Genomic DNA, 23112 nt, shown 5'->3' with positions numbered 1-23112 from the left:
TCCAGCTAGCTGCTTCGTTCGAGTACATGGTACATATAATTCTAACACTGCCACCAAACTGATTTAATTTTGCCACCGTACCTCCATAGTATGCGTTTTTCCCGACGATGTCTGGCCATAAGCGAAGATTGTACCATTGTAGCCTTCGAGAACATCTGCAAGAACGAGGATAACGATTAAAACCCAGAATGACATCTTCAAGCTGGACTATCAGTGCTTCATGAGTCCTCTAGAATGCTGAAGCTCAATCAGAAAAATAGTTTGTGCAATAAAGAATGGAAAAAATACAATGCAACTAGCTACCTTAAGGCAAAAAAACCGTAAGATTTAAATTACAGAATTGCAGAACTACTGACGTCCCTCTCAGTTTCTTGAACAAATAATAGTAAATAAAAAAATGGACACTACATATTATCCAACATTGCTGTGTAACATGGAAAAGAGAAAACTTGATGACCTGCATTTTAAATCATCACGTACCACTCCGGAAGTTATACAAACTCATAATTTTTCTACTACTATTAACGCCCAGCAGTTCAGCCAACAACTTGAATAAGACGGACAAACAGGAATTAGCTTTGCTGAAAATCTACTTCCATCAAGGCGGAATGAATATTTTTTTACATTGTATAGAAGTGTAACGCTTATTACAGCTGCTAATAAAGAATGAGAGGAAACCTTCAATCTAAAAACCAGTGGTATGAAATCCGTGCTGCTCTCACCAGCCTCCTCAGAAAGGCCACCCCATGGCCTGTACATACACATAAACATGTCTGAATTATGTATTATTACGTATATCGTCATATGTATTACATCCATGTGTATCATCTCCTCTTTTGTATCTCCCCATGCACTCATGTAGGCGGTCCAGATAAGGAGAATTGAATAAGGTACATTAGAAAAAAAACAAACGAAAAAATGAAGAAGGAACAAATGTGAAAAAATAATGAGAGAAAAACCAGAGAAAGATGATTTCAAAGACAGTGAGTGAATAAAAAAGGAAGGATTAGAGATAGTTTTCAAAGGGCAGCATGACATCAGCCCACATTTCCACTACAGCAAGACTGAATGAGGATTTTGGAACTCTGATATGGAGAAGGGGAGGGAGGGACCGCATGCAAGCAGAGGTTAGACCTCCTGCACAACAGAGCACTGCACCCGAGAGAGCCGTAAAGGAGGGACCTGCAGTCTCCCATCGTACAAACTCGAGAGCCAGCCCACTTTAAGTCAATTAAAATGACATCTGCATTTTTTTTTTTTACATGAGGCCTATCGAGAAAGTAAAGCCAGCGTTACGACATGCCGAGGCAAAGCGAGGCGCTGCATTCACCCCAGGTAACAGCACACAACAGCGGCACCCCACGAGGTGCAGGTCACGGCCGAGACGTCACCTCTGACCCTGCAGTCCTTCACTAAAAAGGTCGGTGGTCGGCAGGGAAGAGAATATTTTTGTTGCAAGGCTTGCCACGTAACGGAGCCAGCTCACCATCTGCCAGCTGACGAAGAGAGGAGACAGCCCCTGGTACCCACAGCCTGCTCAGAACGAGGGAGGGAGCGGGGAAAAAAACAACAGATGAACAAAAGCGCTCCCACAAAGATCACTCGGGATCTTTATGTAATTTTCTCCTCACGGGACACGCGCACAGCTGCTCACACGTGCCCTAACGTGCTCACAGCTCCCGTGCTCAGCACCACCTTGGGCCACCGCAGATCTGCCGTGGCACAATCTGTTATCGAGCCGTTTACTTAAACCTGCGTCCACGTCTTCTGCAGCTAAAAAACGCATTTAGATCGTTCTTGTTGTCAACGTCGTTATCATAACCAGTGTCTTAGGAACTGCCAGGCCAGCTGGCGCTTTCTGCAATAACATTAATCACAATGAAGCCACCAGGCATTTCTTGGGAGGACAATGAAATCCGCTAACAAATGGTAACCTTGAAAAGCTACCTGAAAAAGCTTCAAATACTGCTTCAAGTGGTAAGGCACTCAGCTGATGTTCCCATGTAGTAAATGACATTGCAGTGGTCTCACAGAAACAGCACAGTCTGTTTCACGTCCTTCCCTTTATCAGGCTTTGAACTGAAAATTCGGGGTAAGGAAACGTAAGCCCAGAGCTCGAGAACATCACTCCAGGAACCTCTGCCCTCCCTCAGTCCCTCTCCTTGTCTTTCACCCTCCTTCTCTCCCCCTTCGTCCCGATCTCTCCCGTTTTCTTTCTCTCCCGTTTTCTTTCTTTCCATTTCTCTCCTTTTTTCTTTCTTTCCATTTTTCCCTTTCTTTCTTTTCTTATCCCCTCTTTCCTTTACCCTGTACCAAACTTGCCCTTCAAGGCACCTGCAAGGTCCAAGTTCACACCCACACACACAGAGGTATGTTTGAACTGCATTTCCAAACAGGATTTTAGAAAGCGTTTACATACACCAGCCTTAGGTACCCAGCTTTAGGAGATCAAGCTTTCTATTTGGTTAATGGAAAAATCTTAGGGCACTGATTTAGGCCCTCCAAATTGCTCTCAAACAGGTTTTTACTTCTCTCATCGTTTTCAGAGGAAACCGGCCTCCAGAGGTGATGCAAACGCCCTCCTTGCAAGCCCCCGAACAGCCACGTGCCGCTTCGGCCATACCAGCAATTGTTTGGGAGCACAGCAGCAGGAGCCACCACAGCCTTGCCTGGCTTCCACGCCCCTGGAACGTCGAAATGGTTTGCCAAACGTCTCCAAGTGGAGCTGTGTCAGCAACGGGAACGATCCCTGAGCCCTCCGAGTGCAGTCCCACCGGTTGTTACTGAAGGCTCACCCAGCCGAAGCCAGAATCGCTGTAACTCGGCTCCCCTCCGACTCGAATCTCATGACTCATTTCCCCTCCGCGACATCAAATAATTCAGCTCCTGGGCCTCGTCCCCATTATCTGCAACAGGCACGTCAGCTCGCCCGAGGCCATCCGAGCGAGCCAGCCGCTTCCTCCTGCACGACCCCAGGGGTCTGCACCAGGAGGGGTCACCCAGGGACCCCCCTTGGGCTTCCCGCACGAGATGCTCCAGAGCTCTGCGGCCCCGCTCCTGCAGCCCCCGCCCCCTGAGCAGCCCCCATCTCCCGCACCACGTTAAGCCCTCGGTGTTCAGCACAGGCTTGTGTTGCTCTAAAAGCACGGCCCTGACCAGCTCCGACACCATTCCCGCTATTTGGATTTACAAACAAAAGCCTCCAGGGACGGGGCGTCCACGGCTTCTCTGGGCAACCTGTGCCAGTGCCTCGCCACCCCCTGAGTGATGAATTTCCTCCCAACCTCTAATCTAAATCTCCGCTCTTTTAATTTAACCCCATTCCCCCTTGTGCTGTCGTCATCTGACTGAGCAAGAAGTTGCTCTTCATGTTTTTTAAAGCCCCTTTCAGTATTGAAAAGCTGCATGAAGCACACGCTTTTTGGTTTTTACCATATATCACAAAAAGCAAGTCTTAGGGTGGAATGACAGTCATACACAGAGAAAGGGAGGAACAACCACTGCAACTCCTTCAGCCCTTTTGCATTAGGTTTTCTACACAAACAAATACATTCAAGGAAAAAAAAAAAGAAACCTGGAATTAGTAATTACTAAGCTCCAATACAGACAGCTAAACATTTATTATCCTATCTTTAAATAGTCTGAGGGACAGGCAGACACATTTGTCCTTCCCCCAAAAGGGCAACAAACGAAGACGACACCTACCTTTGACAATCGGCTTGGCACAGGCATTATAAACTTGTTCCTGGGTTGTGTTAGGAGGTAACACTCTGTCAAAGACGTAGGGCTTCCCTTGCTGCAAACAGAACAAAGACTTGGTAAGAGAAAGAACATTGAACCCAGTTACGCAGACCCCACTTAGCAGGAAACCCAAAGGGGGAATATCCATAGAAATGCACGCCAAAGGTTTGCTGTTCGTTACTGCAAAACGGGGAAAGCCAGAAATGGGAGCGGAGGCACTGAGAGCTCTGCAGGTCCTGCAGCTCCCTTCTGCTGACCCCTGGCTCCCGGCTGCTGTCCTTACCCCCGCCGAGTAACAAACGCCTCGTGCAGAGAGGTCTGAAACGGCATTTTGGGTTTCACCAGGGCCGTTTGCAGGCTGTGAGCCGCCACAGCCGTGCCACAGACCCGCAGTTACCCTCACTCCCAGGTGACTTCAGGACTGATGCCTATTCCGATGTACACACAGAGCAGAGCAGCTGGCACTCTTCAGACACTTCTGATTGCTCTGTACCAAATGCGGGTGGCTCCAAGAGAAGCACGCATTAGGAGCCTATGAAGAGGTCTGCCTGGCACTTAAAAGACAAATCAGTTTTTAAGACAGCCGTTCGGCTCCTCACAACTCGCTAAAAACAAGCGAGCCACGTGCATTTAAAATCCGATTCCTTTATTCCAACTTACACTAAGCCGACGCGTGGCATCGTTCTTGTCCACGAGCATTTGTCCCAAGCGTAATTCAACTTGAAACGAGTATCAAAACCGGGAAGATTTCAGCCACACTAGAGCTTACTCAGGAAAGTAACAGGAGCTAAATAATAACAGGAGCTAAAAATAACGTAAAAAATAAATAAATTCTCAGCTCTTCTGAATTCGGCCCGGAGAGGAAGCGAGCAGCGGCTCAGCGCTCGGAGCAGCGTGCTAGGAATTGGGGCCTTAAAGCAGGTTCACGATTAATTCCCTGGGATCCCAGGACAGAGACGGGGGCCGAACCCACAGGTGTATCTGCAGGTAGTGGTGCCAGGCAGCGCGACAAGGCAAGGCTGCCCTCGGCCACGCTGAGCTCGGGGCATCCGAAATCAGCACGTGCCTGCGCGCTCTAAGCTCATCCGCACACGTCCAGAGCGGCACAAGGGGGAAGCCAACGGATAACAACCCCGCAGCGCCAGAAGCCCTGTGCAGCAGCCTGCTGCTCACCCGCTGCGCTGCCCAAATCCCACACTACCCGTCCTGGATGAGGGAGCTCGCTCTGGGCCTGGGTACGGGTGGCAGCCGCTACGGCAGGACCCTGGGTCAAAGGGTCCAAGGGTCCTGTCCGACACCAGCAGCTGGGACAGGGCTCCTCTGTCCAGGACCCAAGACCTGGAAGGTCTTGGAAGATCGTCCAAGGTCTGGAAGCGGGTCGGCCATACCCTGCAGAACGGCACCGCCCGCTGAGCTCACGGGTAACGGAGGAGCCTTATTAATGGCAAATTGCTTCCCAGCTCGTTTCCACTATCACCGTGAGTGCTCGTGTAGGAGAGGTTGTATAAATAAATGATACGTAATTGCAGGCCTGGAAGACAGGATTTCTCAAAGATCAGAAAGCAAACTGTTCCCAGAAGCAATCCAGGCTTTCAGTCGAGGCACAGCCCTCGCACAGCACCGAGCCGCTCCCCTACAAGAGGCATGAAACGAGCTTTGCCTCCAGCCTCCAGGAGCAGGACCCCAAGGCTTCAGCCCTCTGGAAGTCTAGGGGCCAGCCAAACCTACTGAGTGCCGCAGCAAACTTGCCCCGTTCCCAAGCAGGAGAAATAGCTGGCCCTGCAAATTTCCCCTGGAATCTGGGAGTCCAGGGATAAAGCACAAGAAATACTCAGGACTATCCCATTCTCCTGCGGCCACATCCCTGCAGCGATAGCTAAAACCTTGAGGATTAAAAATATAGGAAATACGTGCATGTTAGAAAAATGGTTAAATTTAGTATGTTTTCCCTCCGTTCAGTCACATTGACTACGGAGACACTACTGCCATCCTATCCCTCTTCTTGCCCTATAAAAGCATCAGTGCAGCAGGAATTCACCCGGTGGATGAGAACCCAGAACACTTAGAACAAAAAATAAGAATAAAAATGGAAATTTATCACAGTAACCTCAATATACTACACAACTGAACAAAATCCTCCAAAATAAACTCTTACATTTTGGTAATACTCCTGAAACTCAGCTGGAAAACAACTTAAAGCCGGCGCTCGTGTACGGCCAGGCGCTGCAGAGCGCTTGGAGTTGAACACCCCATGACTTTTGCAGAGCGGGCTTCATTATTGATCTGCCTTCTGAGCATTCCCGCGGTGCTGACGGGATCTGGCACGTGGCCGCAGACCCATTTTTAGCTTTCGCTCGCAGCAGAAAGACCCTTTAACTCCTCGCAACAAGCGCTGCTTTCAGAAAGCGTCGCTTTGTTTTGGGGCGGATCTGCCACCTGGGAAACGAAGCTTTGGAAGTTATTCACCTAGACCTGGAAAACGCACTCTTTAGGAGAAAAATGCGTGAAATGTAAATAAGAGGATGTGCCAGCACAAAGCGGGCTATTAAATACTGCTGCCCAGCAGTGTTTTCTGTCCTTGTGGCCCAGCGCTGCTCCGAGGCACGGCTTCTCCATCGCTCTCCCGCTGGCTCCCCCAGCCCAGGAGCTGGCGGTGACCAGCGCGAGGCTCCCCACCTTTCCTCACAAAACTAAGCTCTAAGTAAACAATTCACGGCTGTTTCAGCCTCGTGCTGAGCCGTTCCCTCCCGCCAGCCCTCTCAGCTTTACCACAGGACTGGAAGCAGCAGAGCTCGAACAATCCTCGTGGGAACAGCAGGGCATCCTCTCCGGCGTGACCCCGCCTGGCTTCAGGTAGCTCGCACCACTGCTTTGGTTTCGCGCCCTCTAACTATTTTAATGGACCTTTTCATGCCTGCTCAGAGCTACCTCCAGACTCCACTCATTTTCCTTCAGCAAAGCACTGACAAGCTTAATTAAATTAACTTTAAAACGCTGCCATCCGTTTCAGGCAAAGATCTCCCAGCGTCAGACGTTCCCGAGCAAACAGCGACCGCGACACACGATGTCCAAGCCACAGCAGGCACGACAGGGCCTAACGTGCCCTTCCCCATCACCGACACCACGTGCCTAACATCACTTCCACAGCCACCTTCTAGGAGAAAGGCACTCGGGTTTGGAGGTAAGCTGGATTCAAAGTTACCCCAAATCTCTCTAGTTTTTCTCAGGCTGCAGCATGTCTGCTGATCTACACCACTCCCTTACATCAACAGGGTAAGAAAAACTGAGTATACATATATTTTTTTTGTATATAAAACTACGTAAAGTGACAGTTTAGAAAGGAAAGACCAAAAAATACTCCTTTTGTAGAAGAAAATAGAAAGAAGGGTACGGTGATTCTAGAAGACAGCCCCCTCTAACTCAAAGCCTTGCTGTTTTAGGAGCAGTTGAGAACCCAGAGAATGACACGTTGGTCGTTTTGTGAAAATGCAACACACGATTTCATCTACTCCAAAGCTGTTTAGAAGTACGGTTTTTATGTTATTTGAACAATGTGATGATTTTCTTTAAAAAACAAAAACCTCAGAACTGAAAACTAAAGCAATCAAAGATATCCTGAGGCAGCTCCTAGAGCAGCAATGGAAGAGGACTCAGGCAGTGACATCTCCTGGGTGAGGAGTTACAGGAATAAATCACCAGCATCTCTGCTTAACAGAAACATTTATAGCACCTCTCCAACACAGTACAAAACAGGCTGGCAGACATTTCAAAACATGAAACAAAGCGGTTTTGGTGAAGAAGTCCCAGGTAGGATGCTGTAAGATGCTCGGTTCCACCCACAGAAGAGAGGTGCGACGTGGAAGAGCCCCAGCCGAGGACACAGCTCCACCTTCACTCCGCCGTGGCAGCGCGGTGTTAATCTTCCCTCTGTTAAACCTACCACTTACAGACTCGCGGGGAGCTGCACGGCTCAGGAGATCAGTAACGGGATACCGAGCACGGTCAGTCGTAGATTCAAACCCACCTCAGGTCAGGACGGGTCAAAATGAAATGCGAGGGCATCGCTGACCCGTCTCACGGATTTCTTTTCAGCATGCTCTGCAAACCAAGGATTTTGGAGGAAACCAGGGAACAAACTGCACCACCGGTGCTGGAGCATCCCCCGGGCTGGATACACACAGCGGCAGAGAGAAACAAGTGAGATGCCTGCACTGTGCGGTCTTTGTTCTGCAGATAAAGCGTTTCACAGGGATAAAACTGTCACGTTTGTGGCTGGGCTGTATTCATTCGGCCTCTCTGGGACTAACCCAGAGCCACCAAGTCTCTGGGTGACCGCATCCCGAAGGTGGAGGTGCTGAGGAGCCTCGAAATTTCCCTGCAATGAGCCCAAGCTCCAAGAGCCAGTGTACGCAGCACGCCCAAGCACATCGCTGGGCCCCAGGCTGAGTCCCTTCAAGCTAAGCCGTGCCCCAACACCACCTGCACGAAGGCACGGCCTTAAAGGTGGGGGCTCAGCACGTTCCACTAAACAGAATTGTTCTCATCCTCTGGCCACAAACGGCAGAAGCAGCAGCTCCAACGGCCCTTGTGGGTCATTTTCCTCTGCCATCAAGAACTGAAAACATCTCAGGTTGTTCAAATGCCAAAATGAGCCGTGCCCAGACCGGCTGAGAGCAGATAGCGGTGCCCAGCACCGGATGGAGTGACTGCACGCCCAGAGACCAAAAAATAAGCCTCACCCCTGGTGCTTTCTGGTCGACTCTGTTCCTGATCCCCTGGGAGACCAGCAACGTAGATTTGCCTCTCCATTTCAAATTCAGTCACCAAAGTCAGTCACCTGCTTCGCTACAAGACTGGTTGCAGCCCCGATCCGTGTCATGTACTGGAAACACTCGGGCCTGCAGCTCGGCACCTACAGCAAGCGCTCCAGCCTGAGCATGGAGGAGCCTTCGCAGAAGCTCCGACGGCGAGGCAGGCAGAGCAATTACCCTGCCACCAATAATGCAGACAAGTTGCTCCTGGCAACAAACCTCTTCAGACGGGGACGGAGGAGAGGAGCACAGCCCCGCCGAAGCGCGATCCCGCGCCCGAGCGCAGCCATTTTGAGGAGCTCCTGCCCGTCGCCGTCTCTCTCCCGCCGGCGTCACGGCCTGCGGCACCTGGGGCAGGGAACGGCTCCTCCGCGTGGCACGCTGCTAGGCGAGGCCCTCGCTTCGCACACGAAAGGCACGTCTAAAAGCTGGTTAGCTGGGAAGGTGGAGGGAGATCTGCACCTGCCAGGAGGGAACGCGCGGCAACCGCAGCCGTTCATTTGGCCTTCGACTCCCAGTTCAAAACCCCCGGCCTCCTTTCACTCCGGTAGCGCTTCCGTTGAATTCTGTCATCCTTCCTCATCTCGATTTGCCCAGTTTCCTGCCATCTCACCCAAACCGAGGCGAGCTTTAAAGCAGAGCTGGAGGCCAGAGGAGGCAGCAGCCCTTTGGGAGGATCAACGCCACTCGGCTCCTGCCGAGCACAGCCGGGGCACGCGGGGCTTCAGCCCACAGGAGCACCAGACCCCGCAGGCTGTTCCCTCTGCAGAGAGAGGAATCAACTCACTCCCCGCCGTAGGCTTACAGCCACCAAGCCTCTGCTTCTTGGCTCATTACACTAATTTCCTCATACATCTCATCTCATTACGTGGAGACAAAACAGAACCCGCAGTTTTAAGCGGGATGTGCAGGGCTCACGACTCGGCACCAACCTTTCCGTCGTCCTCACGTTCCATTTGGGGTCAGGTAATGACACGAACATCAGAGCTTTTAATATTCATTTAAAAAATAAGGACTCTGTCTTGCTGTAGTGAAGGCTTGGAAAGCTTAAACGGGAAACTTAAAGTGGAGACCTCGGTGCTATTTGTAACAGCCGTGCTTTCATGGGAGCGGGGCCACGATAATGCCGTGCTTGCTTTGGTGACACCCAGTAACCCGCTTCCAGAAGAGGCATTTTTATTTGTCTCTCTAGTTCGTTAAAAAGTTGCATTAGGCAATTAGGGTGGTAGAGACAGAAAGCCATGCTTGCTGAAACGCTGGGACCCCCTACAAACCCAGGCACTGCCTCCTCCACATAAGGAGTACATAAGGAGCTGTTGTCCACGTGCCTGACAAGTTAATCCACCACTGATAAATTAAGTCAACGGCCGAGAAAGTCAGAGCTGTTTAAATTTCGTTCAAAATCCAGGCGGAACTGGCTCCAAATGGCTTTGCATTTGGTAGCGAGAACATCCATGGCAACTGGTCCCTTACTGAGGAGCCGGCGGCGACGAGCTGTGCCCCCGGGGCAGGTGACGGAGGGCTTCTGACCGCCTTACTGCACAGCGAGCAGCTCCGTCAGCTACACGGAGAACGTGGAGGAAGAGGACGTTATTGAGCTGGCTAACGCACAGGAACAAAGATTTTAATTTCGTTCTGAAATGCGCTGCTTGGACCTTTAGTAGTTTAAGCTCTTTAAGTGCAGGACAGATCTTCTGCCACGTAGCCCTTCCGGTGGCTCTCCTGCAGCCAAAAACGCCTTACAGCACTCCTGTGCCACAAACCCCTTCCTAAAGCACAGCAAGGAGATCAGAGCAGCCCCGGTTTTGGTCCGTTATCCAGAAACGGGCGATGCTCAATGCCACCCCAACCAGACAGTAATTCCACTCTCGGATTTAGCAATGACGACGCATTACTTCTGCCTTCCCCGAATCCTCAGAGCAGGGCACAGCCGGGTCTGCCGCCAGCACTCCCTTACAGCTTTCACAAGGCCCAGAAGGTCGGACGAAATGCCCCCACGTGCGAGCAGCAGCACTCAGCTGCTTCTGGACCCAGTGTGGCGAGGGAGATGAAGAACAGGCCGCAGCCTATAAAGCACGTCCTGTAAATCCAGTACCTATACCTCTCACGTAAATCACGCTTCATACTCCTATTCTCTCCAGCAGAAAGAAACAAAACCTGTGAGACGTAGGACTGTCAAGTGGCAGCAAGTCAGGAGGGGGACCATAATCCATACGGCCTCTTCTTTGCACCCACAGCAGCGGTTGCTCCTCCTGTGCAGTCCCGAGCCAGTCTGCCGGCAGACCCCAGCCTCCAGCCGCCCTGCCCACCCTTACGCTCGTCATTTGGCACCATTTCCAACTCCATCCCGACTCCGAACGCCAGGGGAAGCAGCAGAGGCACGCAAAGGACATGAGGAGCAGGGCACAGACAACCACAGCCTCTATTTCTCCCTCCTCCTAGCCCTAAGGCTGGCCAACAACACACCTTACCTATACCCACGGCCCGGCCGCTGCCTACCTTGCTCCCTCTCCAGGAGCCAACGCAGTGCTCGCATGGTGCTTCACAACTCAGCAGCCACAGATGGCACTGGTAAAATAAATTGTTTACGCTGGCAAGGGCTTTGTTTGAAGCTCATGGCTATGGTTATTTTATATTACTTCGAAAATCTGGGCTGCACACAGAGAAAGCAAGGGACAGAACGAATCCTCTGTGACCAGGATGAGCAGGCACTTTGCTCAGGCAGAAAGAAAATGTGCTTCAGTACAGCAAGATTCACTTGGCTTTTAGGTTTGTTTGCATCACCGAACTGCTTTCCTTTGAAGTTAAATTGTTTAAGATACCATCCAGTGAGAAATAACCAAGCATGTAGTCCAGAGCAACGTATCCAAAACTCAGCCCCAAACGTTCCTTAGCAGCAATGATCTGTTCCCAAAAAACGAGTCAGCAACAGAAAACCTCAGAGCCCTTTCAGAAGCTGCAGCGTTACCCACATCTCTCTGCTGGCCTAAATGCAGAGATTCGAGCAACTCAGACCCGTGCAGCTGAGAAAAGAGATTACAACTGCTGAAAAAAGCAGAGTTCTGCTAGCAGCACTGCTATAAATATTCGCTAACCCAGTTACCCCGATTCGGACCCTGGGCCCCGCACGTCCCGCGCCGGGTGAAGGCGCGACCTGGCAGCCACAGCGACGCCTGGGCACCAGGGACTCGACTTCTCTGTGGGCTCCCAACCTGACCTTAAAAGCCAACTTTTAGCCCCCAAAATGAGAGGTGTTCTTACCTCGAGGGCTGCCACAAGGACAGTTAAGCTGTGAGTGCAAGTGTGAGATGGATTCAGGAATGCTGCGGTCAGGAGACTCTTCTGGCCCCGTTCTCTTGAGGTGGTGGCGCGAGGTTTCAGTTAGCAGGGAGTGAAGCGCTGAAAGAATGAATCCCTTTTTTTGCACAGACATCTAAGAGGACTACTATTAAATATTTAAGTCCTTATCTCTTAATACTCATTTCTCAGGAGGGGAAAATCCAGCGCTCTTGTTTTCAGCGAGGCTCTATCTCAGAATTTGAAAATGTGCATTTTCTGAGGCTGCCAGGGGACCAATTATCGATATTGTAACGGGAATTTGGTAACAGTCGCATGCATTTCCAGAATTTCCCATAAAAAGTCAAGATCCAAAGAGCCCATAATAAATATATATCGATGGCCTGGCTCTTTCCCGTGGACAGAGAAGAGCAGGAACCCATCAGCAATACCACGCGTGCGCCTCCACGCCTCTGGGGCGCTGAAGGAGTCCATTTAGGATGTGAAAGTTTTTTCGCTGTTGTTGCATTTTTAGCTTTTTAAGCATGAAGTATTTTCACGTTCCAAAACCCAATGAACTGAATAAGGGCACTTCCCCACTTCACAAGCCACCACGGGGACAAGCGCTTGGTCTACGCACACTGAAGTTCTCAAAGAGGAGAACGGGCATAAGACATTGAAATCTCGTTCAGCACTGCCCTCAGCGCAAAGAAAAGCCCACCTTTAAGCAAGGACAGTTGAGGGCATCCACAGGTGTGAATTTCGGGTGGGCTCGCTGCTCGGACAGCTCAGCCGATGTGCCCTGACCGAGGTAGGACTGCGAGTTGGTGACCGGAGACACGCCAGGTATTTTGGCGTCGGCCAGCGTGGAGGACAACGCGTCCATCCCAAGGTGAGCCAATTTACTGGTGACAGGAAGGACACCAAAGATAATACCAAGGCTCTCAGCAGCCTGGATAAAGTTGTTAAGAAAACCTAAGTTAAATATTCTCTCCCAAAATACTGCCTCTGCTTTTACGGAAGCATCCCCACCCCCAGAAAAACTCCTTGGGAAGCCGCTACAGAGCAAAGCAGATTAACATTACAGACTTTAAATTGGCATTTCGTCCTTCGTTTTATCCTGCGTAATGGCTTCCTTTCTTCTGGCACAGCTTGAAGCACAGGAACGACACGTGGAGATGGAGGCACGCCTCACTCCCCAGCAGCTCCTTCGCGGCACGTTGGCCTTCGTTTGGGTGGGAAGCTCCACGAGAAATCATCTCCAACGAGGCAGGACACAAAGCGCCCGCAGGCTTCCCAAAAACACCGATAAATCCGCCGGTATCAGACCAGGCGGGCACTCCCCGAGACGAATCCAAACAGCAGTGGCTAAGTAGTGTGTCCCGGGGGGGGGAAAACAAGGGCTGCAGCCACGCTGGAGCTGCCCGAGGAAAAAAACACGGCATCGAGACGGCAACACGAGGCTGTGCTTCCCGGCGGCTGGACCACCTGCCTTCCTCGAGTACAGCTCCCCGTTTTTATGTTGCAAAGCTTTAAGTGGGGACCCGTGCTCTTGACGGAACGGGTATGCAGGAGGGAGGTATTTTTAGAAGATATCCAAACGGGACTGGGGAAAGACATTAAAAAGCCTTTGATGCTCTGAGAAAACAGAAAAGGGAAACTGCTTTGGAGAAAATAATAGACTTCATATTTTGACTAAGTAATCATCTTTCTAGCACCACCACCACTAAACAGAAGTTATTTTCACACCCGATTTCTCACCGTTTAGAAAACAGAAAAGTGCATACACCTTCATCCAAGTCCACCTTTATCTGCGTTGAATAATCTTCCCCCAAATTCAGCACCCATGGGCAAGCTTGAACAAACATCCTTCCCCAAAGAGGCGAGGCAGAGGAAATTTCAGGAGAAACATGCAGACAAACAGCGTTTGCTTCAGTGCTTCATGGAAGCATTGCTGTGTCAAGACATAAATGTACTTTGATTGTTGATAATTAGATACAGAAGCGTTTCATTCTCCAGCCAACACGCCGTAAAAAAAACAACCAGAGAACTACTCCACCAGTTACCTCGTCTGTCCATGATCTTTTCCTTCTGCACAAGCTCCTGAAGCAAGGCCGAAGCACAGCAGCATGCCTTAGGACAACAGCTACTTTTAAAAGCCAAGCACACGAGAGGTTCACTGAGTGCCTACTACGACAGTTCTTCAGCAAAGGAAACAGAACAAGGCGCAGGAGAGCCATCCAAGCCCAGGGGAATCACCTCCTATTGCTATTTCCCAAAAGCACGGCAACACGCTGCAGCCTATGGGCTTCCTCTTCTTCCTGAGACACCGAGAGGCTCAAGGTGCTGTGACAGCTCACCCAAAAAACAGCCCCAAGTGCCAGATCTGTCGGTCCTGTGCTGTGTTTCTCTGGAAACAGCCTGACCTGGAAGCAACAGAGCCCGGAGTCCCAGGGGAAGGAGCCCGCACGCCGCAGTGCGCCCATCCACAGGAGAGGAGAACGCAGCAGGTGAGGGACGGCTGCAACCGGTGTTGGGTTCGGGAAGATCTCATGAAATAAAAGTTAAAGCACCTGCAACTATTCTAGTGATGGAAACGAGAGAGAATCTCTCCACGAGACAGCACTGCAAACAGCAACAGCGCTCACAGCCGAAAGCAGAAAAAAGACGCTCAAATTCCACCCCAAATCCACTCCCAATTCCAGGTTTGTTTCACTTCACAGAACGCGACACCGCGACACAGCACGCCCGTGGAACTGGGCAGTAAGTTGTCCCTCCAAGCCCCGTGGTTAGCCGTGCGGAACGCCTCACGGAGGGCATGCAGAGCCCTTCGGCACCGCGCCGCCCCGCTTCCCTGCCCGCTCCCGGCTGGGCTCGCCGCGGGCACGCTGGGGAGGGCTGGGGACACCCGGCCAGGCAGGGGAGGCTCCACGCCGCCCGCCCAGCACCGCTCCTCGGGGCTCGGAGTGGGTGTGGGTGTGCTCCTTGCCAAGCAGGAGACGTCTGCCCGAGCAGTCTCAGGTTGTTCGCTCACTGAAGCTCAAAACCTAAGGGAGAACGGAGGTAAAGAACCCGTCTCCTTCTCAACTCAGCTCCTCTGCTTCTGTCACAAGGAGGAGGCAGAGGGCTGGCAGCTCTCCCCCGTAAGCCCAAAGCTGAGAAATGCCCTCACGGACAGCACCCTGCCAAGCACGGAGCCCCGCAGCATCCATCCCGTGCAGGTGTTGGGGATGGAGGCGCTCGGGGGGACGGGGCACGGAGGAACCATCGGCCAGGGGCGTGCCTCAGCCGCCCACTGGGGCGAACGGCTCCACGCTCTCCAACAAGGGTGTAAGAAGGAAGCCAGCAGGAAAAATGCACTTCCAGGTATGTCAGCCAGCGGAATCAATCAGAAAGTCACCTTGAGGCTGCAGAGCAGCAGAAACGTAAAATGAAGCTGCAGTCTGGTGAGGCTGGTGGAGCTAACCGCAAAAGCAAGCGATGGATTCGCCACTGTCGCCTTTCTCTGCCATGATAAAAAAAGATGGGATACAGATTATAGGCTTCTACCCTGAAAACCTTGAAGTAGAATCAAAACACACTGGTGGTTTTTTTTTTTTCCTGTTTATCTTCTGAGCCACAGACCAACTTAGGTAAGGCATTTTCATCTTCCTGCTCTACTCAGATCGCCCCTGCTTCCCTGCGTTGCACGTGTGAAGCAAATAAAGGTCCACGGAAGAGGCGAGGATGTAAAGCAGCGGGTCACGTCTCAACTCCGAGGCGTTTAACTGGTTTGAACGCAGTTAGGATGCTGCCCCGGGACTCTCCTGCTGAAGAGCTCTGAAGCACACGACCACAGGCATCGCAGACGCAGCTTCATTCGTGACATTAACGAGAAACTCAAGCCTGTTGTTAAACTTCCTTCATTGCTGCTCGTTTTCAAGTTCTGATCTTCAATTTTTGTTGGAAAAATTGCTCAAGGCATTAAATGGTTTAATGGGAAGTGATGGTGGGAGGTTCAGAAACCAAGCGTTTCCCCCCGATCATCTTTTAGGAAGAAGTAAATGTATTCATGCTCACATGTCAGAAAAGAATAGATGTTTCCTTTAAGTAATTCAGATTTTATTTTTTTCTGATGCGATGACAGAATTCCTACCAGCATTTTGTTTGCTTGTTTTAATTGTAACAGCACCCCTTTCTTCCCAATAGTTTACGCAACAAAAATAGAAGCTGCATTGCAGTGTTTTCCAAACGCTATACGAAAACAAACAAACAAAGCGTTCGGTTCTGGGTTATTTTTGTTTTCTGTGATGCTGCCGAGAGCTTCTGGAGACTCAAATATTGCTTTTCTAGAAGGAAGTCTGCTCTGGTAGGATCCTGCACAGCCCCAGGACTCCTTCCCCCTCCCTCCGCCGCTCTTGCCGGCGCTACGCGGCAGATAAGCAGCAGATAACGCCACCCGCGCTGCCTGCCGCTGCCACACTGCAGTGCTTGCAGCCTAGCTCAAGTTACAGCGCAGCCCCGCCAGCTAAGCGCTGCGAATAAAGATGACAAAGAACATGGAACAATTCTACCTTCGCTTACACGGGCAGAACTGCGGGGAGCTACAAACGTCCCCACATCCCCACCCGGGTGGATCCCTGCTGAAAAACGAGCAGGGCTTTGAGGACGTGTTTTAGGAGGCAGCAGGACTGTGATGCACACCTAAACCAGACCCGTCTTTCGCTCTGTGGATGCGAGGAAAGGCGCACCCCAAGCTTCAGGACAGATTTTCAAGATGGCAAGCAACCTCAGGACTGATCCTGCCAAACAGAACGTACATAAAAATAAACCTGTACATGTGCTTATATAAATAAATAAACAAACACGTTTTCTGGCTTCTCGTTAGGGATTTTTCTACACTCCCACAGCAGGAAATTGCCGGCTGCTGCTATTTTTCCTTTCTACCTTTACTAGAGGCGCTATCTCCTGTCTGCAAGACGAACACAAAGCATCACGGTTGCCGTTCTCCCAGGCAGCAGCACTTTACCCACAAAGATGCATTTTGTACCTCCGTGTTCACTTAGGCGGAAAAAAAAGGGATTGTGGATTCTCTTTCTGTCTGAAAAAATGACGTTGTTAAAGGGATATTCTGCTGATGGCTGAATACAGCGATGGTGGGACCAGATCATCGTGGTCTTTTCCAACCTTAATGATCCTAGGATGCATTTTAATCTAGTTTTGACGCACACGAGGGCTTGCTTTAGGGGAAAAAAAGATTAGCTGGCACGAGCTCCCGAAGCAGCCCAGGAGGCAGCGTGCGGGTGATGCTGGCGGTAGGGATGGCTGGAGCAGGCGCTCCCGGAGGTCTCTCCCAACCTTCGCGATTCCAGAAAGCGCGGAGGCACGAGCACGGGGCGAGGAACCGGGGAGCCATTCCGCAAGCGGCTCCGTTTTGCCCCCGTTTCCCCGTAACTATTTCAGACAGTTTTTTTTTTTTTTTTTTTTTGCGTGAAACTCGCTGCGGACTCGAAGCTTTGGTAAGCATCTTCGTTCCCAGCTGCTTCGTGAGGGAGCGATGCGCAAGGCAAGCCTCGGCCCCCAACCCCGGCTTTGTGCCGCCCCTCGCCAGGCTCCACCGCAGCCCCACCGGGACCCCCCAGGACCCCCCAAAGCCCCCCCAGGACCCCTCGGGAACCTCCCAAGACCCCTTAGGATCCCACCAGGACACCTCGGGACCCCTCAGGAGCCCCCCAGGACCCTCCCCAGGAGCCCCCCGGGACCCCCCCCCCCGCGATGCCGCACTCACCCCGACGAGCACCGTGTCCTCGCCCTTGAACTTGGGGATGAACCTGTCGCCCCGCAGCACCTCGGCCTCGTTGAGGGGCCGAAAGCGGCACATCACCTTGATGCTGCACTCCGCCGGGTCCGCCATGGCGGGGCAGCGCCCCGGCGGGCAGGTGCCGCAGCCGCCCCGCTGCCGACGGCCGCGGAGGGGCCGGGAGGGCCCGAGGAGGGGCCGGCAGCGGCCGCGGACCCCGCTCGCCCCCCGGCTCGGCTGCGGCTGCGGCGGGCTGAGGGCAGCGGGCGAGCGGCGGGCGCGGAGCCGCCGCCCCCTCAGCGCCCCCGGGGCTTTGTGGCCGCGCCGCAGTCCCGCGGCCCCGCCCCGCGCTGGGCACGCCGGGACGTGTAGTCTGTCAGGCACACCACGGCCCCAAAACGGCCCCAACCGACCCCAAAACAGTCTCGAAACCGCCCCACAACCGCCCTCCCCCCCCCTTATGGGGGAGGTTTAGCCTTTTGTCCTCGCTAAGGGTTGGGCAGTAACCTGCCCCCCACCTTTATCCTTACAACTCTAAAGCTGTACCCAACGTGGGGTGCTTTGTTTCTGTCACGCCTGTGGCGGGGGGGGTCCCCTTTTTAAATGTGTGTTCTCCTTTCTGAAGCAGGGCTGCTCCCGGCCCTAACGGATAGGAACAAAGAAATAGCACCATAAGGCTGCTCTTCTTCCAGGCAGTAAGGGTTCTGGCTTGTGGCAAAGGTTACTCGTCCAGCCCTGCTTCCCATTACCTTTATTTGCTATGACACAAAGCAGAAGGAAGAGCAAAGCCCTGACCTCGATAAATTAACAAGAAGTTCGTCACGCTGCAGCCTGTGAATCAGCATCTGGGAAAGGCAAAGCCTGGAGCCTGCTCCTTCCCCTCAGGGTTGGTGCTGCCTGCCCTCCGCTCCCGTTTCTTCTGTACCTGCTGCAAGCACCTGCACCTTACCCCTGCACTCAGCTGGCGGCCGAGGTTAGTTCACTTCACTGGATTAAAGTTGCTCGAAATAGTTTAATCTACCACCCTTAGTCTCCTCCTCCATCCTTCTTTCCCCACAAGTAGCATGACTGCTGCTTAACGAGATTGGTTTATGGAAAGCAGGGGCTATCCCCCCAACTTTAACAACTCTGAGCAACTGCTGGAGCTGGATTCCTCCAAACAACAATTTCACTGAATTAACAGAGGACCCGTTTCATTGAATTAGCCTCCCTCACACAAGCTGACAGTGGTCAGTTCTTTGGTATTGCTACAGCTTTCCCCTTTTTTCCAGCCACAGTGGTTGTCCTCAGTACCTGGTGTGGACATGAAACGAGCAGGCAAGTTACAAAGGCTCTCCTGCCTCCTGCCCTTCTTAAAAGTAATTACATCAAGGAGAGTTAGCAATGTGCAGCATATGATAAGACATTATTATAATAATGTGATTTATTCCAACGGATTACCAATTATTTAGTCCTTTTATTTCCCTTATGTTTCAAGCTCTTACCCTGAATAGCAAATTGGTAAGTCATGACAAGTAGGGGCTTAGCCATAAAAGAATTAATGAATTAATCTGTATTTTTCCTCTCTTATCAAGAGCTCATTGTGGAGCAAGATAGGCAAATCTCTATTTTCCTGTTGGAGCAGGTATAATCTGCCATCAGTAAGAATGCACTGAAGAGCCCACTGAAGAGCCATCTTTTCTTAGCAATATTGTCAGAAATAATATCACAGTCTGTATTGCAGATAATACTGTATTGTCCCAAACTTGCTATTTTTACTACTTGACCAGATTAGCGTGAGTTGAACAGCCTATAGTAGGAACGTGGGTTTTCAGTTAGATCAGGAATGATCAGAATTTCCTTCAGCTTGAGAGCTTCCAGTTTGTTCTGGACACCCTGCTACCTCACTTAAGGCTCTAAGTGATTGAAGGCACAACCTACAGTTTATTGGGAAATTACATCGCAAAAAACATGACCTAGGATGATACGGAAAAGCACTCATACTCCACTCATAGAATCTTAAGCACTATCACTATTTATTTCTCTCATTTCTGAAGCTTTGCCTTTTTTCAGATTGTATACTTTGAAGAAACACCACTGGAGCCATGCTCTGCTTGGCTTTATTGAGCCACAATGCATCAGGGCATGAGTATTTTCTTGCTACCTGCACCACAAATGTAAAAGAATACAAACCCTTCCTACGACTGTGGTGAAGGTTCTTCAGCTAGATACTAAGCTCATGGTTAAAATCACCTCAGCAGACTTCGAAATGGTTTGACAGCAAGTTCTGACTATTCCTGAAGAAATTTGTAAGCCAGCCTCAGCTGGGAGGGTTCACTAAATGTCCCAGGATGTCAGAAATCTCCTAAAGGATTAACCAATTACCTCCCCTAGGATGGGAGCAAATGGGGTCAACCATAAGAAAACAAAATTTAATTTTTCTGTAGATAACCCCCCAATATGACCAAGCTGTTCAGGTGGTAAGAAAACCCAAAAGGAGGGAGCCATGTAACAGAGGTACTGAACAGCAGCAAAACATGGATTCTGTCAGGGAGATGGTCCCACAGGAATAAGGGAATAGACACCTGGGCATTTCAGAAGTGGAAAAACAATTTCCTATCCACAGAGCCAAAAGAATATTGCTTACTTTCACTGCTTCTGGGCTCCAGGAATGAGCTGTGGAGCTGGGAGATGAAAGAGCTTCAGGAGAAAAAGAATAACAAGGTTGAACTTCTGCTGTATTTAACATTTCAGTGCAACAAACAGACATCGGTATTGGCCAGTGGAGTAACTTATCAGCAGGGAGAGCAGCTTTAATGTAGATTCCATTGATCCTTGTACCTCAGCAATGGCCATCAAGATGAAATTTGATGTTTGTCAGTGCTGAGAAGCATCTGTGGGTAAAGAGGTGGTAAAGGATTTCTTGCAGGAGGTACCAAGAGGGCTGGGATGCCCAGAACGAAAGGAAATTTAAGTGTCGAGGGTGGTTACTGTCCCACAGACACCAGAAGACACTGTTAGAAGTACATCAGGGAAAATGCTTACAAACCCAGAACCTGTGTTTTACGGGGAACAAACAAATAACTAAGCCAAGCACTGAAGAGCAGGCAACAAAGTGAGCCAAAAAGTGCTGAGAAGGCGGTTAGGAGGAACTGAGGTACAGAAACAATCTGCGTGCCCAGGCATCACCAAAGGCAAGAAGGCCTGGTAATAGCTCAGGAGATTTTGGGCTACAGACCATTTGTCCAGGCAAGCTACAAGTTTAGTAACAAGCTATATGGGATGTGCATAACTAACACTCGGTCACCCGTGACGATTATCCCTTAAGCAATATTTCCTTTGATCAGGCAGGTAATGTCATCTTTGCTGATCAGGGGCCACAGGAGTTCTTTTTAGTCCCCTTCCTGCAAGTTGTTCCTTTACTTAACTAAAACTTGTGCTTCCTTACTTCACAATCCAACAACACCTGGAGCAGTCAAAGCGGAATAAAATACACGGTCCTTACAGCAGTATATAGATCAGTTAAGAATAAAAAAAGTAAATAATTGAAGCCAACACACCTTCACAGAAAGGTCAGAGTTTGAAAGAGTATCGCCGGTTGACAGATATTCCACCTGAAAGTGTTTGAGCTATGCTAGCAGGGAGTGTAAGAGCAGCCATTGTTTCTGATTTGAAAAACACTTCAAGATATGCTTAAAGTGCATATCTAAGTATGTTAAGTACACACATAAATCTCAATCTTCAAATAAATTATTCACATTATGCAGTCATATAGAGTGCTTACCCATCTGTAAAAATGGTTTTGCTTAAAAAATTGATTTTTACCACTTTGCATAAAATGGCAACACATTTATTCAATACTCAAAATATTTTTTCCAATTTTTTTTTTAATTTTCTGTTAGTCAATAAACATCCAAAATAAAAGAACTGTAACTTGGAAAAATTGGATTTGCTTTCCTCAATTACAAGAAGCAATACGCAATCATAAAATCAAAAAAAGATTGCATTTCAGTCAAAAAGCAAACCACAACATCTCCACACACTTGAATTTTATTGCGAGGGAGAGCAACACATTCACTGTCCAAGAGATAAAATTGAAAAAAAAGAAAAATACTTTTATCCATTGAGGTCCAGAAAGAGTTAAACAGCATTACAGGCAGATGATGCCATCTTCTGGTGTCATTTACAAAGCTGTTGATTTAAAGCCACGATGACTAGTCTAGTCAGATCATCATCAGGAAGATGGGGGCTGCTGGGAGTTTAAACATCACTTTATCCCCAGGGCAAGGTTCGATGAAATAACATCAATTCAGGAGCAGTCGGCGAAGCATTAACAGTGAGGGTGGGAAAGCAAGCGCTAGGCTGGCACCGACCGATCCACGGCTTGCTGCCACCAACCTGTCCCCAGGGCCGAAGCAGGGCATCTGGGGCTGCTGAAGCAGGGCTTTGCTGCCAGGGGGAGCACCAAAAGCCAGAGGGATGCTGCAGAGGTTCTGAACGTGCAACTGGTACTTGTGCCCGGTCTCGGTCAGTTGTCTCCTGCCCCATTTGCTTTTTGCTAGCCTTATCAGAGTTGCAAAGCTGTATCTGTTCTGTTACATGGTTGTTTTTTCATATTGTTATCTGCTACAGTTTAGTGTTAATTATCTCCCTCCTTCATTTACCCCTTGCTCTTTAATTGATCTGTCTACTTTATCCTCCCTGGGTTAATTACAATTGTATTAGTTAAATCAGAGTGCAATGGATTGAAACAAGATGGGACTAAACAGATTTTCCCATTCTTAGTCACAGAAACTGGCCTATCTTTGGGAAACAAACAGTGTAACGAGGGTGCGGGGAAAAAAGCAATTCTGCCACAGGTAAGGCTCAAGATACCTCATTTTCTGCACAGGATATTTTGGGCAATTATGTCTCTTCAGCCATGTTTGCACATCCACTCCTTTAAGAGGGTTGTGTTCACTAGCAGGAGGATAAACACACAGGGTAAGTGCTTGTTAAGCTAGGTGTTTAAGAGGACAGAGCGACATAAGTATTGCAGCCCGTTTCAAACTCATCATATTCTTAGCCATTGGACTTTCTTACCAAACAGATGAAATCAATATTATATCCTCTCAAAAGTGCAACTTTGCATTCACCTTCTTGCCATTTAAGTGAAGCTTTGCAAAATATTTACCCAAACGTATTCCTATTTCTTACATACGCTGTCCTCACACTGTCACTGACTTACTAAAAAGAGAAATGCTGCCATTTAAATGCATTTAAGCGCTCTACGAATAGCTGTTCGGTTGGTAAAGGTCGGCAGCCTCGGAGTTCGTATCTAAGGTCTTCAACATAATGAGTTGGCTGCATTAGAAGAAAAATATTTATCCTCCACTTGCTTTTGTTCAAATGCAAACACTCTGATCTTAATAGCTACCCCAAACTATAGTGCCTGATCTGCTGCTACACAGGAAACATCTCTGCCTGTTAGATGTCTTTCCTTCCTTCCCTCTCTTCTGAGTAGTTTACTGCGAAGGTGTGCTTTAA

General features: G+C 50.0%; 1 protein-coding gene across 1 annotated transcript in view; it reads right to left on the bottom strand.

Moving 5' to 3' along the window:
- KIF5C (kinesin family member 5C) overlaps positions 1 to 17792 on the bottom strand; it is a 70158-nt gene extending 52366 nt beyond the window's left edge. Inside the window, exons 1-3 of the mRNA XM_035566113.2 lie at positions 17596 to 17792; positions 3706 to 3796; positions 82 to 155 (exon numbers count right to left, since the gene is read on the bottom strand). Coding sequence (XP_035422006.1) covers positions 82 to 155; positions 3706 to 3796; positions 17596 to 17721 — 291 coding nt within the window. The 5' untranslated portion in view covers positions 17722 to 17792. The remainder of the gene's footprint in view (positions 1 to 81; positions 156 to 3705; positions 3797 to 17595) is intronic.
- Between the last annotated feature and the right edge of the window lie 5320 nt (positions 17793 to 23112).

This window comes from Cygnus atratus, chromosome 6, assembly GCF_013377495.2.
Source record: "Cygnus atratus isolate AKBS03 ecotype Queensland, Australia chromosome 6, CAtr_DNAZoo_HiC_assembly, whole genome shotgun sequence".
Classification (NCBI taxonomy): Eukaryota; Metazoa; Chordata; class Aves; order Anseriformes; family Anatidae; genus Cygnus; species Cygnus atratus.
Note: the sequence above shows the minus strand (reverse complement) of the source record. Positions and strands in the feature narration are given on the sequence as shown.